The sequence below is a fragment of the Xenia sp. Carnegie-2017 genome, unplaced genomic scaffold, assembly GCF_021976095.1.
Source record: "Xenia sp. Carnegie-2017 unplaced genomic scaffold, XeniaSp_v1 HiC_scaffold_16, whole genome shotgun sequence".
NCBI classification, from domain to species: domain Eukaryota; kingdom Metazoa; phylum Cnidaria; class Anthozoa; order Malacalcyonacea; family Xeniidae; genus Xenia; species Xenia sp. Carnegie-2017.
In genome coordinates, this window is record NW_025813469.1 from 585,918 (window position 1) to 600,501 (window position 14,584).

The following is a 14,584-nucleotide window of genomic DNA, read 5'->3' on the forward strand; positions in this document are numbered from 1 at the left end:
CTTCATTTCATTATTTCCAAGTACAAGTGTACGTCAAAATGTCAACAAAAGTTAAATGAATTCAAATAATCAATGAAACAAGCAAGCTATTAATTTTTGCGACCAAAACTGAAATGTTTTATGATGTTTTCACCGTGCAGTAAACATTTGAAACACATTGCGTTCAAAGTATCTTCGATGCATTTATGCTTTCGGATTCGGAGTGTTTCAACCTATGTGCAAGGGCAAAGTCCTTCAAAAATGTACGAGAATACTTTTATTTTATCGACCACCAAGGACAGGTATGTACTAACATTAAAGTAAGATAATCACTATTTGCAATTAAACGTAGCGCATTAACTAAAAATGAGCAAACACAATTTACTACATTAATATTATATTGGCATTTTGCACATTGACACACTGCAGCTGTTGTGTAAACATTGTTAAACTTCGGTTGACTTGGCATGAAGAAAGATCTTCTTCTTTATGTATCGCATCTTCTTAAAAATGGTAATCATGTCAACTTATGAAATATTATGGTACATCTGCTTACATCCTATACCATCCTGAGGAGACGATTATTTTTTCTGTCATAATTTTTTACTACAAATTTTTTTTACCATCGTTTTTTAGTTATTTCTACATGATGCTAGAATAAAGAACTTTACATCCTGCTTTAAAGGTACATTAAATGTGCAGAAAGAAGATCAGAAATTGAAGTCTTCTGCTTGAACTAATATTATGCATGATTTTTACCAGAAAATAGGTTTTTGACATTTTTCTTCAAACGTATGAAAGCAAATGAGACAGAAAGATACACAGATTTTCCTTACATATCACCTTGTGGAAAGGAGATGAACTACATCCAGTGCGATGATAGACCAGTTGTTTTTACTTCCATAGTTGAAGATAATGGCAATTCTGGTGAACTACTAACTATAAATAATACTCAAAATATCACTGCTTTCTTTGATCCTACAAAGATATGCATGTTCCCTAAGACGGGCAGAATATACCATCCAGCTGATGAAAAATATGGTGGAGTGGGACTAATTAAATCGAGTCTTGCAATCCAACTCAGTCAATATTTTGAATTTGCAAATAATGAAGATAATCCACCGACACATTTCAACTGGAATGGTAAACTACATTCTCTTGATTACTCTTGGATTATGAATTGTTAAAAACAGTTTTTTCATGGTACCATTATAAACACAAATATGTTTTGCTTTATTCTATATATCATTTATTTATGTATATAAGTATGTATAGTATTAATGCTATAAAAAATGGATTAAAGTATCACACTCTTAATAACAAGACCTAGAATCCTTTTTACAATGCTTTTAAACATAATATATTACAAAGATATGGAATGATTAAAAAAAAACCAATGTAGAATGGTATCTCGAAATATCTAATGTTAAATTTAAGTTTCATCATGTTTACTAAAAATTTTAACTGATCCTTTTTCAACCCATGACAATCCTGATAGTTGAGCATTTCTTGACATTGTAGACGATTTTTTTTCCTAAGAATTAATCAAGGTAATATATTTGACAGATTCATAGCAGTTTTCACAAGTAAAGTATTACCATACCACAAAATTAATCATTGAATTTTTTACGTTTCCGTGTTTACTGAAATCCCATTCAGTAAATCTAAATAAAATAAATTGATTGGTAGGTTTTAAAGCCATCGAAACCACAATGGATAAAATTTGTTACCTTATTGAATGAGGATCATCGTCAATATTTTCACTGAGTTGTTCAGAACATAAGCGTATATTTTCGGAAACTTTTTTTCTATATGATTCATTATCATTGTTGTATCTGGAAAACACAAGAATTTAGTTAACGTTTAAAAAACAATATTCATATTATATTATAAAATAATCGAAAGAAAATACTCACAGTTCAGCTGCCTCTTCATTCACTGCATCAGAGATTTCAATTCGATAAAATAACCTTCTGACAAATAACAAAACTTGCCACAAATGATTTACAGTTCTTCTAAACAGTATTGAATGAATTTTGATAACTGTTTGAAAAGAATAAGGATAGTTCAATAAATATGTTATCAGCTAACCTCCAAGAAGGAAAGGCTTGCTTTACATCCACCTCGCCACTTTCAATGTTGATCAAAGGATGATAAACAGGAGGAACAAACTTCACCAACTGTGAAAGTTACAAAAAAAAGATGAGAATTAAGGTAAGGAGGACAGGTAAAAATGATGGTGGTACAGAGGAATTGATAAAGATGATTTTGGTACAGAGGGATTGATAAGAATGATAATGGTACAGAGGGATTGATAAGAATGATGTTGGTACAGAGGGATTGATAAGAATGATGTTGGTACAGAGGGATTGATAAGAATGATGTTGGTACAGAGGGATTGATAAGGATGGTGGTACAGAGTGGTTGATTATTGATAAGGATGATGGTGGTATAGAGGGATTGATAAGGATGGTGGTACAGAGGGATTGATAAGGATGATGGTAACAATGAGGGATTGATAAGGGCATTGGCACAGAGGGAATGATAATGATGATTATAATAAGGAGGATCATCCACAGTACAGTATAATTCAACTTACAGGACATTCACCATCAGGAAATGTTTCAGGTATAGTCATTATAAATTTAAAAACACCATCTTCGTAAATGCCATGGTGGATAAATAGTACACCATACCAAACTAACAATTAAAATTTAAATGGATAATGAGCACTGTACTTGACCATGGCAAATGTATAAAAAGAGTTCTCACAACATACTTAATGGTGTCTTCGCCGCAGGAAGTACATACAAACCAGGAATCAGCTGATTTTGTAAAAGGTTACTGTAAATTGATATTATGGTGATTATCAAACTAACATGTAAATGAAATGTAATATGTTAAACAGTACTGACTATTCAGCAAGGAGAGTGTATTCCATGAAATAAGGTCCATATGATTTCAACACTTCTGACGATGTCACATTGGCTTTCTGTTTTGCCACAGATCTATTCATGTACTCATCAAGATCTGGAGTGGGAATACTTGGCAACCTTTTTCGTTCCACTTCTTCCTTTTCACCATCTTGGGTATTTGTTGGCTTTCCTGGTTGTGGCTGGTTATTATCTGACAGAAATAGCTATATGAAAAGCAAGCATCAATGCTTCATATATTATCAAAACCATTTGAAATCTTAAGTTTTAAAGTATTGTCAGACAAAATATCATAAGATTGTCGTAGACTAGACTCTTAGTAATATAAACCAGAGTAATACTTTTGTTCATTTTTGAAAAACACTTGTGGCATAAGATTTAAGGAAATAGTTTAATTGCAGTTGCAGGGCAGGGAGAAAAGAACTGTTTTTAATTCCTTTACATAATCTTACCTTTCGCTTTATTTGATATTTCATGTCCTTCAGCATGGTTTTTCAGTAGTCATGATTCCATAATACGTACAAACAAATTAATAAGAAATAAAATGAAAATATTTTACAGCTTGTTTACCTAGGATACTGATTATCAAAATTTTTAATCGTTCGCCAAATTACCGCAAAATGATCGTCAAATATGTCGGAAATTTTCCGTTTCGACTGCATTCCGCCAATCACCTCACCAGTGTGCTGTTTACAAACACATTTCTTACTAAAATATTTCTCATTTTCAAACTAAACACCTGACTTTGACAGCAAAAAAATACAAAGACCATGAAAATTGCTTATTAATAATTGTTTCAAAACAAGAGTCTCAAGACTATGAAATACATTTTTAGAGATACTTGAAATAAAGACGTGTCATATAACAGCCATCTGTCGTCATTCTAATGGTAAACTATGGGGGGCAGGCAGGGGGTCATCGCTACATTTTCTCATAAATAACATATCACTAAATTTCATCAACTTTGATGACAACCTAAAAGATAACAATCTAAAACGGCTATTTCCGACAGGTTAAGAGCATCTACAATTTGAACTTTATATCAAAAACTTTCACAACAACATGAATGAGAAATCTGCAATTTGCAGTCACTAAAGCAAACTCTTTTTAACGAAACTAACATGCCATTAGTAGAAAATTCACTGATGTATCTAATAATAAAAACAATGAAATCAACATCTATTATTACTAGAGCAAATGAAGCAGCTGTTTTAAAATATAAACATCTTAAAGAACAAACAATTACTAGACTTAAATGCATTTTAAAGAAACTATCTAACTCAACTACATGTCCGTTTGCGATAAGATACACTTACCAATGAAAAGCCAAGAAAAGCAACACGTGTCGCAAAGAACGTTTGCTATATTGAGAGAAGACAGAGAAGAAAAGACAGCAAGCAGAGTTAAGCACCAATTGCCAAATATATCATTGGGACTTCATACAAAAGACTACGAAAATGGATTGCAATGGATCAGGAGATACAAACATTCAAAATGAAAAAATCCGCACTGAAAAAACCAAGGTAAACCCATTTAGCAATAAAAATAAATTACGTTGAAACCGTTGATAGACAACTGTGGTCCTTTTCATGCTAAAGTACGTGAAATGTATTGTGAACAAGATCTTGATGTCGCGTGAGAAATTTCAAAACAGATTAAACGGTGCTACTTACTTTCTTAAAATCAATTATTTTATTTGAAGAATAAACATTATCACAAAATGTATCATATGGAAGAAATTATCGTGATATTTGTATCACATAAACTTTTCATACGATATAAAAAAAGTGGTCAAAAATCCACTGAAAAGACATTAAATTTTAAAAACAGATTTTTCAGTCTTCTTCCTTGTCCACGACATACATTACTTGAATTTTCCTAAGACTTCGTATGAAAATTATAGAACTCTTTAGTGGAATTTTTTGTTCGTTAAAGCCATCTATTGAAAAAGAAGCAGAAACAAAACAAAACTGGGAAGGAAAAAGTTCACAATTCGCAACAAAACGACGCGTGGCTATTTGCGATGCAACTGATGAAGCAAAAGAAAGCCGTTGTCACATGCGAGTTATTATGAAAAAGTTTTAACCTAACTAACGTCATACCGTCCATAAAGAAGTCATAGTGATATTAATAATTCAAATATACAAACGTCAAACGAAAAACGTTTTAGTTGGAAAAATGAATGAAATCATTAAATCTATCTAAACTTTAAGTTTAAATTAAATAATAAATCCTACTTCAATAACATTGGGTGTCCATAGAAACTTCTGCTACATCAAAGATATTTACGATTTTAACACATACGTTGATTCATTCAAGAAAACACTACAGCGCTAAAAGCTTTTTTATCTATTCAAACCTTTGACATTCTTTGTACTGTATACAACGTATAATATGTGCCTTTCATAGCCATCAGTTGTTCGTGCTTTCCTCTTTCCAGTATCCTACCACGCCGTATAACAACGATATAATCTGCACTTTGAATAGTAGAAAGACGATGAGCAATAATGAGGGTAGTACGACCTACTCTAGCGTTATCCAAAGCTTCTTGCACAATCTAAAAAAAATGAGAACACTATCACTATAAGAAACAGGGAAATGGATCACTTCGTGAAAATTTATCATGTTTAATAAAATTCATTCTTTAATTGTTGACTTTCTTATGCATGATGAACAGATTAAAAAACGATATTTGAAGGAATGTTGTAACTATATCGTTAGCAGGTGGCAACTTAGAACACATTTCCTTGTAATAACGAAATAGCATAAATATTTAAATTCAATATTTCACCTTTTCACTTTCGCTGTCCAATGCAGAAGTTGCCTCATCTAGTAAAAGTATTTTTGGATCGCGAATTAACGCTCTTGCGATAGCAATTCTCTGCTTTTGACCTCCTGAAATCTGCGTTCCTTTTTCACCAACCATTGTGTCGTAGCCCTAAAAAATCATCTTCTTTTTTATTATCCACAGATTATTCATTTGATGAATGTCACCCTGAAATAAAAAAATATCCTTGGGCGGCAGCTGCCCTCCCTCCCCAAGAAATTTTGAAGATTGAAAAGTTGGGCAAATTTTAAATTTATTCGGGCGAAAATATGGCGGAACCTTCAATGTGAGTTGGGGAAAATATTTACTGCCCCCTCCCCCCCTCAAAAATCATAGCTCCTGTACGACTAAGACAATATGTACTGTGAAAGCGAACACAAATATTATACGAAAGATACAAGCTTTTTGTACATATTATTAATAAAAGTTAGTTTTGTAAAGAAAGTTTTAGATCAGTAAAATACACTTTAATCTATTTGTTAAATTTCCATATAGCATTTGAATACCTGTGGTAGACTGCGTATAAAGTCATGAATATTTGAGGATTTTGCCGCTGCCTCGATTTCAAAATCACTGACGTCGCGAGTGAGATCACCATAAGCAATATTTTCCCTAATCGTGACGTCAAATAAGACAGGTTCCTGGGATACAAAACCAATTTGCCGTCGTAACCATTTTATGTTTAAATCTTTAACGTCGTGACCATCGAGTGTCTGAAGAAAATACTTCATAAAAAAAAGTACGTGGTGATTTCATGCTGTATTGTTACCGTCAGTCATTTCTTACCACACTACCATCTTGTATGTCGTAAAACCGCTGGACCAATGATACAGCGGTACTCTTTCCACATCCACTGCTACCAACCAATGCAACAGTTTGACCTCGTTTGACATGAAGGTTGAAATTACGTAAAACCTTTACTTTTCTTCTCGTTGGATACCTGAACTGGACATATTCAAGCTTGATGTCGCCCTTGCATTTCTCCTGTAAAGATATAAATTCTCCTGTAAGGGATATTCCTCTGTGAGGAACATTTCTCCTGTAAAGAGATAAATTCTCCTGTAAGGGATATTCCTCCTGTGAGGAACATTTCTCCTGTAAAGTGATAAATTCTCCTGTAAGGTATATTTCTCGTGTGACATGCATTTCTTTTGAAGAAGATACGTATTTTCTGTAAGGGATTTATCCTTTAAAGCAAAGTTCTTTCCAAAGAAAACATAGTTCTCCATTAACAGACATACAAGAGTCTTATCAATGAAACCGTTTAAAATTTGTTATCTCTTTAGTAGAGATGCAATATCAGTAAATATCCTAGAGATTACGAAAGATATTCCTTATAGATGTGTTCATACAGATGATTTATAAACAATTTATAATATAGCTTAAATCTCATTGGTTCTTACTGGTTTCAAGCCTTCCTCCGATTGGTTATCGATGAAGGGGCTCAACTTTAAGAAATTAAATATATTTCGAGCAGCACGTTTTGCTTTCACATAATCAGGTGTCATGGAGCTGTTCTGACCAACTATCACACCCACACCCAGATATGTAAACACCGTTCTGCAACACAAGAATTAAATGAAGTACAGCAGATAGATAAGAAATAATGCAGCAAAATGCAAAATACGAATCTTACGTCATCATTTCTTTCAAAGTGACCTTATGATGAACGATAAGAAAAGCGCCATAACGAAAAGTGGCAGCAAATGTCAGAGAAACAATACATAGAGAAGAACCTGTAGCCAAACCGGCAAAATGAGCGCTCTTTCTTCCTTTTCTATATTAACAATAAATTCATCCAAATAAACTCGAACATTGTACAGGACGATGGTAACTCAACTAAATATAATGAGTTTGAGATATTTTCTAACCGGAAAGGCTCGATCATTGCTTCTCGATAACGCTCAAAGAAAACCTCTTCTTTTCCTAATAAAGCTACAGTTTGCACGTTTGAGAAAGTCTCCTCTACAACCTATACAAATGAAAACTTGAATTCTAAAATCAAAACACGAATACTAAAATTTTCCACAATCCATAAGTTACAAGCAAAAGTTTAACCATTACCTGTCCAGCGTCTTCCTCAAGATTTCGTCGACCAACCGAGCCGATAGCAGCATTATACGAGACGCCACACAAGAATATAAGTGGAGCCATAACTGTCATCACTAAACTCAATCTCCAACTGTTAATGAATGCAACCAAAACACCACTTATGACGGACACCATCGTTGAAACAACAAAACCTAGCTGCGTGCCAGTTGCCTGAAATTTGAAGACTAAACCTTAAAAATAAATGCCTGAGAAACGCTGTGCTTTCAATCTCACTTAATAACGATGTTAACAGTTGTGAAATAACAAAAAACATCTGCAATTTGGCCATATATATTAATAACTTAAAGGTAAATGCAGCCATTTCACGTGACGCTTATTTTCTTTCTCAACGTAGTATTGAGGATTACTCATGAACAATTGCACAGTAAATAGAATAACTTATTGAGCGAAAGTCAAACTGCAAATAAATCACTTCTCCAATCACAGATCGACTAATTTTTTTACCACGTACCCCTTGTACAGCAGATACTTCATCAGATAGTTTGCGACAAAGAGCACCAGTACTATTCTCAATTTTATCGAAGAACGATATTTCCTAAACAAGAAAGTCGAGAGCAAATACTGCAAACAGTGGGTATAATGTGTACACGAGAGGATAGGAAAGGATACCTGCCTGAGAATGGCAAGAAAATACGATTTTCTGAGACGTTGCGTCATTGTCTCTCCAGATTTAGCAAACATCCAATACTGAAAGAAAATTCCATGATGCAATGGTTTTTTATGTGAAAAATCAAACTGCAATAAATGAATAAAACATCTTTTATCTATAAGAGTATGTCTTACTTGCAAAAATACACCGAAACCAGAAACACAACCTAACGTACTGAATACCAAAGCCCATTTACGTGAATCTTCAGTCATGTCATCATGTTGTGATGGAATATTTGGATCATACGTCAATGTCTAAATATTATCAAAGAAGTCACCATCATATACAGGAACAAACGATCATTTTCGCATATATGAATTTAGTACGGAGGGGACGACGGATTTTGCAGTTTTCTCCATGCTAGGGATAACACCTCCCTAGATTTCTAAGAGACTTGAATACATTATAAATAATTATAAATAATTACAACCTCAAATATTCCTCCCATACAGATACCATATAAAGTGGGACTAGTTCCATACAAGGCGCTGCCAAGGCAACCAAAAATGATGAAACATAACTCGGGCATGTTGTATGCAAAGATTTGAAAAAATGATAAAGGTTTATCATTTGATTCATCCGCTTCTTCTGTCTATAAGACAAAAGAAAGCGGAACTAAAACCTGAAATTTTTCTCGAGATTAAAATTAAAGCATAATAATGCAATGTAGTTAACTTTCTTACCACAAGTGATTTTGTCAGACCTAAAACACTACCACTTGAAGTGAATGATCCAAGTTTAAAAGCGCCATCCGCTAAAAATGAAATAAACAGAGTTGAATGAGAACGTTTGTCAATACATGTCATGATAAAGCCATGGAAAGTTAACAGTCTGGCAAATTTTTGTGTTTGGCCAGCGAAGACAATGTGGACCTGCTCAACATGATGTTCATTATGATATTTTCAACACAAAAATTCGACAAAAACTGTTTGCAACCTTCCTCAAGTTGAAACGATCGAAGTTCGTCTTCGTTTTCATCTTCGCTCCCATCACAACCAAAAACATCGTTGTCTTCCGCGTTCTGTTGTGCAGAAAATTATAAACACAGTTAATTTATGGGAATAATAAATGATGTTCAATATTTGCTATGAATCACTACACTAAAATTGTATATTTTCCCGCAATGTTAGATCGTGGAATCTCACCTGCAACATAACTAATGTTTTATATATCCCATTATTAATGGCGATCAGTTCGTCATGTGTTCCAATCTCAGCCACGTGACCATCTTTCATAGTAACTATGACGTCAGCATTCTTGATGGTTGACAAGCGATGAGCTATGATGATAGTAGTGCGACCATCGCCAGCCTTCAGTAAAATAATGGTAAATAGTCAATTACCCATAAACAACCAATATCCACAACTACTCCGTATTTACCATGTCCACCCAACAACCAATCTCCATTACTACTCTTTATTTTCCTATGTCTACCCAACAAATAATATCCACTAGTAATCCATTTTCCCATAACCACCCAACAACCAATATCCACTAGTATTCCATATTTACCCTGTCCACCCAACAACCAATATCCACTAGTACTCCATATTTTCGCATCTCCACCCAACAACCAATATCCACCAGTACTCCATATTTACCCTGTCCAGTGCTTCCTGTACGACAGCTTCACTCTCCGAGTCCAAGGCAGATGTGGCTTCATCCAACAATAATATTTTAGGATTTCTCACTAAAGCTCTTGCTATGGCTATACGTTGCTTTTGACCACCACTCATTTTTGCTCCACGTTCACCACATTGTGTTTGATAACCCTTGGGAGAAATGACAATTGTAATGAATGAAAGATCGAGTTCTGTTAAAAGAATGATAATAAAATGCCAATTTACATCAGGAAATTGTGAAATGAAACTATGAGCATTAGCTGCTCTTGCAGCTTTCTCAATTTCCTCTGGCGAGATTCCATCATGGCCACCAAGAGCAATGTTTTCTGCAATTGTTGTTGAGAATAAAACAGGCTCTTGATTTACGACACCAATATGTCGACGAAGATGACTGACATTGTAGTCTCTCAATTCTTCGCCATCCAATAATATCTACAACAAAAAAATTTAAAGCGACCAACTTTAGCATGAACGTATCCTACTGACAACAATAACATTCTTTAAGTTAACTCTTACAGCACCATCTTGAGGATCATAGAACCGCGAAATAAGTTTAACCACAGTACTTTTACCACAACCACTTTCACCAACTAGAGCAACGCGTTTACCACGTGACACTTTGAGATTGAAATCTTTTAAAACCTGCGAGAAAGTCGTGATTATAAATATTGCACTCAGCAGTAATAATACATCAAGCAACATACCTGCACAGTAGGTCGATTTGAGTAGACAAAGTTGATGTTACGAAACTCTATATCTCCTTTCACATTTGGCCTCAATCCTTTTTCGGAGAAGGCATCGATTTTTGATCTCTGCACAACACAATAAATTGTATTATTAAACAATCAAAATTTTCAAAAATATTTCGACCACAAATAAGTGCGCATAAATGACATCGACATGAAATTTCGTTTATTATTTCAATACCCAACTGTTCTCCCAACGAGCCTGCGAACAGTCCCAGTTGCAAAGAGCAAGATAACCGTTCTTCTAATTTTTAAGCCTGTTCTCAGGCAAGACCTACCTTATCAATAATATTAAACAATTTGAAAGCGGCAACACGTGCACTCGCCAAAGCCTCGATACATGGAGCTGCTTGTCCCAATGTTCCTGAACCAATCATAACCATAAAAAATGTCTGCAAGAAAACGTAAATAACCTCTTAGATAACGTAATAAATAAATCTTACTTTGAATGGTTGCTACATGAAGTATACAAAATCCAGTTCATTGAATGTTTTATAGTAGCAAAAGTAAAAGTACGATCGTTACATACACTGGACACCTCTCCAGGTTCAGCTTCTTTATCTTGAACTAGTTTTATACCGTACCTACATGACGTAACATGGTCATTAAGTTTGAATGGTATGAGCCCGGGAGTATCGTTACATGTTTGTTGATATAGCTCGTCCATGTTAGTGGAGTTCTGAGAAGGACTGTTGTTAGTATCGACGGACGTTTCGACATTCTTAGCCATAAGCATAGTCAATACCAACACCAAAATTCTTCATAGGACTGCACTAACCTGGGCGATCGACATCCACAAACATGTAGCAACAAGCCAAATATTGTCAACATCATTTGCTCTTTTATATTAAAAAGATCTTGCCAAGAAATCTTAAGAAATAGAGCGATTGATCATCTATTATTTGTCAAAGCCAGTTTGACCATTTGAATACAGCTATCCGCGAGAGAGAAAATTATCACAGATATTCACAATGTACGATAACATAAACAAGTTCATATAAGACACTACAATAACGAAAATCTTACCACAATGCGATAGCATACATTGCCAAGGAGACAACTTGAAAAAATCCCATACCAATGCCTATACCGAGTCCTTTATTGATACCAAACTTCCTCGACTCACTCAAATGAACATCATATCTTAAAAAAACAAAAGTCAGTTTTCAAATACTTTTTATAAGTTTTATTGCAGTTTATTCCACATGTTAAACACGGTGAATTACTTTCTTGTTTGTTCCGTTTCTCCCCCGAATGATGCGACAGTTCTTATAGAAGATAAACTTTCTTCGGCAACATTTCCAGCTCTACCGTAAGCCGCAAGTTCTTTGCTGCAAATCCTCCAACGGCCTAAAAGAGTATAAATTATATTGGAATGAGGAAATCTCGGCTCTTTTTAAGTATTTCAAATAGTTTACCTTCGCGAATAAACCAACGCTCAAGGCAAGCAAAGGCAAAGCAGCCAACATAACAAGCGTCATTTTCCATAAGAAAAAAAATCCCAAAAAATAACCGGAAACAAAAGCTGTTATACTGTAGATAAGTCGACCAAATCTCGAACCCAGACCGTCAACAACTTTATTCATATCTCTGAAAGGAAAAAACAAATGTTTTCTCAAGTGGAAGTACACCACTTCAACGTTTATAAAACACGTCAGTAATGCACAAATAAAATCAAAGTATAAGGAAAGCAACGTACTGCGAAAGATGAATTCCTAGTTCTCCACTCGATTTAACATCAAAATATGCCATTTCCTGATGTATGATATTTCGAAACATAGCCAATCTCATTTTGTGGACCTGCCTCTCAGCTGAAACGCCCCATAAACCAAGACCACCCCAAGCAAATGTAAGGTTCATGACCGCAAATCCAATGTACCATAGAGCAGCTTCCGTCATGCTTTTTTCTAGATCCACGGGACTGCTGCAGTTGGAGCGAAAACAGTGAATGAATTGGACAAAATCATCCGTGACACTTTTCATGACAAGAAATTGCAAAGGTCCAAGAGCACCGTAACTCAAACATCCAAGAGTTCCAATGACAAGCAACCAAACATCAAGTTTGTCAGCAAAACGAAACTATAACATACAGGATACTATACAACATGTGGTGTATGATAACCATGGGTATGTCATGGATAGAAATGAATAACGTTGTGACGATCATGTATATCATGGATTAATTATGGATAGAAAAGATTCACGTTGTAATAACTATGGATATCATGGGTAAAAAATATTCATGTTGTGAATGATAGCCATGGATACCATGGATAGAAAAGAATTGACTTATTGATAAACAGGGATATCATGGATAAAAAATATTCATGTTGCGTACGATAACCATGGATATCATGGATAGAAAACGATCCACGTTGTGACAACCATGGACATCATGGATTGAAAGATTCACGCTGTGACAACCATGGATATCAAGGATTGAAAGATTCACGTTGTGACAATCATGGATTGAAAGATTCACGCTGTGACAGCCATGGATATCAAGGATAGAACGATTCACGTTGTGTATGATAACTATGGATATCATGGATAGAAAATTTTTGAAAAGTGTAACGAGGAGACATAATAGTATAACTAAATACTATTTATATAAACAAGCGTCTTTTCAGAGAGAACCAACAGATAACGTCTTTTCCTATTGTGATAACATGAATATTTATAATTATTTCGAATAAAAAAAATGATCAACAACAAAAGAAAATGACATACCAATTGTTTGAAGGAGGCCATTTGCCTGGCTTGTCGCTCTCTGTTGAGAGAGATGAATTTTTAACAACTATCATCTTGCTAAATATTTTTCGTAATTTTTATCTAAATCTAGCAATATTCTACAAATGTTAAAATCAACTTACTTCGGTTTATATATAACTTCATCCTCATTGTCATCGTCACGTTGAACACGTTGCAATAACGGTGTTTTTCGCTTACCATTACTACGTATTTACAGAGACAAAGACCTTGTGGTGGGAAATTTCACAGCCGGCAGCTAAAGGTTAATGACAGGAACTTCACAGTTTATGCAAACGGTTATGTACAAAATTTGATAATCATGTCTCGATAAAAACAGACAATCATTTACAATGAAAAATCTCAACAAAAACAATTCTAAAATTACACTATACCAGTCAGATATCATCAACATTATTTATACATATATTGAAATACAACAATTCAAGGCAGTTCGAACACGCGCGCATATAACAGCAAGCCAACACAGCAGGATTGAACAAAGACTAATTGAATTATTACAAAGTAAGTTAACCTAGCTCTCAACATTGCTGGTAAGTTACAATAATATTTTGTTGAAGTCACTAGGATAAGTACCTGTACGATTTTATATCACCAAGCAGTTTTTCATTCTTACCCTGTCTTGTCTTGTATGAAACTTTTTGCTTAAAGATACAAGGAATACAAAGATGATAACTTGAATTCAAATAAAAATTCAACAAAGACAATTACACGGGTTGGAAAAGAAGGTTTCAATAAAAATCTTTATCGAACAAACTTCCAAAAATCTTTACCAAATTTATTGAACGGTTTGATAGAATATAAGATATCGGAACCAAAACCGATCATTCCTTGTAAACATCGGTTGAGGTTCAATGAACATGTCTCCTCGATATTCAAATATTATGCAGAATTCAGGTCGTTACTTCATGCAGGAAAGTCAGTGTGTGCTTCTTCATTTCCATGTA

The 14,584-nt window shown here is 34.4% G+C and overlaps 3 protein-coding genes and 1 long non-coding RNA gene across 5 annotated transcripts; 2 read left to right on the forward strand and 2 right to left on the reverse strand.

Annotated features, from left to right (window-relative positions):
* The first annotated feature begins 4 nt into the window (after nucleotides 1-4).
* On the forward strand, nucleotides 5-1,296 carry LOC124436870 (UPF0598 protein CG30010-like). Its single transcript, XM_046986849.1, has 3 exons — nucleotides 5-281; nucleotides 616-664; nucleotides 742-1,296. Exons 1-3 carry the CDS (start codon nucleotides 186-188, stop codon nucleotides 1,164-1,166), a joined length of 570 nt encoding a protein of 189 aa, XP_046842805.1. The 5' UTR covers nucleotides 5-185; the 3' UTR covers nucleotides 1,167-1,296.
* Nucleotides 1,277-3,622, reverse strand: LOC124436869 (protein AKTIP homolog). 2 transcript variants are annotated; one of them, XM_046986848.1, is made up of 9 exons: nucleotides 3,365-3,622; nucleotides 2,895-3,118; nucleotides 2,759-2,823; nucleotides 2,579-2,679; nucleotides 2,071-2,159; nucleotides 1,896-1,991; nucleotides 1,710-1,814; nucleotides 1,583-1,643; nucleotides 1,277-1,513 (listed from the first exon to the last, which is right to left on the reverse strand). In XM_046986848.1, exons 1-9 carry the CDS (start codon nucleotides 3,398-3,400, stop codon nucleotides 1,412-1,414), a joined length of 879 nt encoding a protein of 292 aa, XP_046842804.1. In that variant the 5' UTR covers nucleotides 3,401-3,622; the 3' UTR covers nucleotides 1,277-1,411. The 2 variants fall into 2 exon arrangements, with proteins under 2 accessions (XP_046842804.1, XP_046842802.1); XM_046986846.1 differs by having other exon boundaries at nucleotides 1,896-1,994; nucleotides 3,365-3,620.
* Nucleotides 3,623-4,157: 535 nt separating this feature from the next.
* LOC124436876 lies at nucleotides 4,158-5,157 on the forward strand. The gene is made up of 2 exons (XR_006945520.1): nucleotides 4,158-4,435; nucleotides 4,848-5,157. It is a non-coding gene; the product is annotated as an uncharacterized LOC124436876 (long non-coding RNA).
* On the reverse strand, nucleotides 4,586-13,863 carry LOC124436867 (ATP-dependent translocase ABCB1-like). Its single transcript, XM_046986843.1, has 27 exons — nucleotides 13,742-13,863; nucleotides 13,599-13,638; nucleotides 12,568-12,947; nucleotides 12,287-12,458; nucleotides 12,095-12,218; nucleotides 11,895-12,011; nucleotides 11,398-11,452; nucleotides 11,147-11,260; nucleotides 10,827-10,934; nucleotides 10,639-10,764; nucleotides 10,348-10,554; nucleotides 10,102-10,272; nucleotides 9,646-9,810; nucleotides 9,437-9,521; nucleotides 9,184-9,254; nucleotides 8,931-9,092; nucleotides 8,635-8,754; nucleotides 8,461-8,538; nucleotides 8,303-8,386; nucleotides 7,804-8,001; nucleotides 7,611-7,711; nucleotides 7,376-7,516; nucleotides 7,143-7,299; nucleotides 6,526-6,723; nucleotides 6,246-6,452; nucleotides 5,704-5,850; nucleotides 4,586-5,469 (listed from the first exon to the last, which is right to left on the reverse strand). Exons 4-27 carry the CDS (start codon nucleotides 12,354-12,356, stop codon nucleotides 5,266-5,268), a joined length of 3,210 nt encoding a protein of 1,069 aa, XP_046842799.1. The 5' UTR covers nucleotides 12,357-12,458; nucleotides 12,568-12,947; nucleotides 13,599-13,638; nucleotides 13,742-13,863; the 3' UTR covers nucleotides 4,586-5,265.
* Nucleotides 13,864-14,584: the final 721 nt, after the last annotated feature.

Coding starts and splice junctions, on each gene's coding strand:
- LOC124436870 (XM_046986849.1), top strand. CDS start 186: ATGCTTTCGGATTCGGAGTGTTTCAACCTATGTGCAAGGGCAAAGTCC. Junction 282..615: donor TTATCGACCACCAAGGACAG/GTATGTACTAAC, acceptor ATCGTTTTTTAG/TTATTTCTACATGATGCTAG. Junction 665..741: donor CTTTACATCCTGCTTTAAAG/GTACATTAAATG, acceptor GATTTTTACCAG/AAAATAGGTTTTTGACATTT.
- LOC124436869 (XM_046986846.1), bottom strand. CDS start 3,400: ATGCTGAAGGACATGAAATATCAAATAAAGCGAAAG. Junction 2,824..2,894: donor TACACTCTCCTTGCTGAATA/GTCAGTACTGTT, acceptor ATCAATTTACAG/TAACCTTTTACAAAATCAGC. Junction 1,815..1,895: donor AATGAAGAGGCAGCTGAACT/GTGAGTATTTTC, acceptor TGTGTTTTCCAG/ATACAACAATGATAATGAAT.
- LOC124436867 (XM_046986843.1), bottom strand. CDS start 12,356: ATGGAAAATGACGCTTGTTATGTTGGCTGCTTTGCCTTTGCTTGCCTT. Junction 9,093..9,183: donor GTCTGACAAAATCACTTGTG/GTAAGAAAGTTA, acceptor TTTGTCTTATAG/ACAGAAGAAGCGGATGAATC. Junction 8,539..8,634: donor GTTTCGGTGTATTTTTGCAA/GTAAGACATACT, acceptor ATTTTCTTTCAG/TATTGGATGTTTGCTAAATC.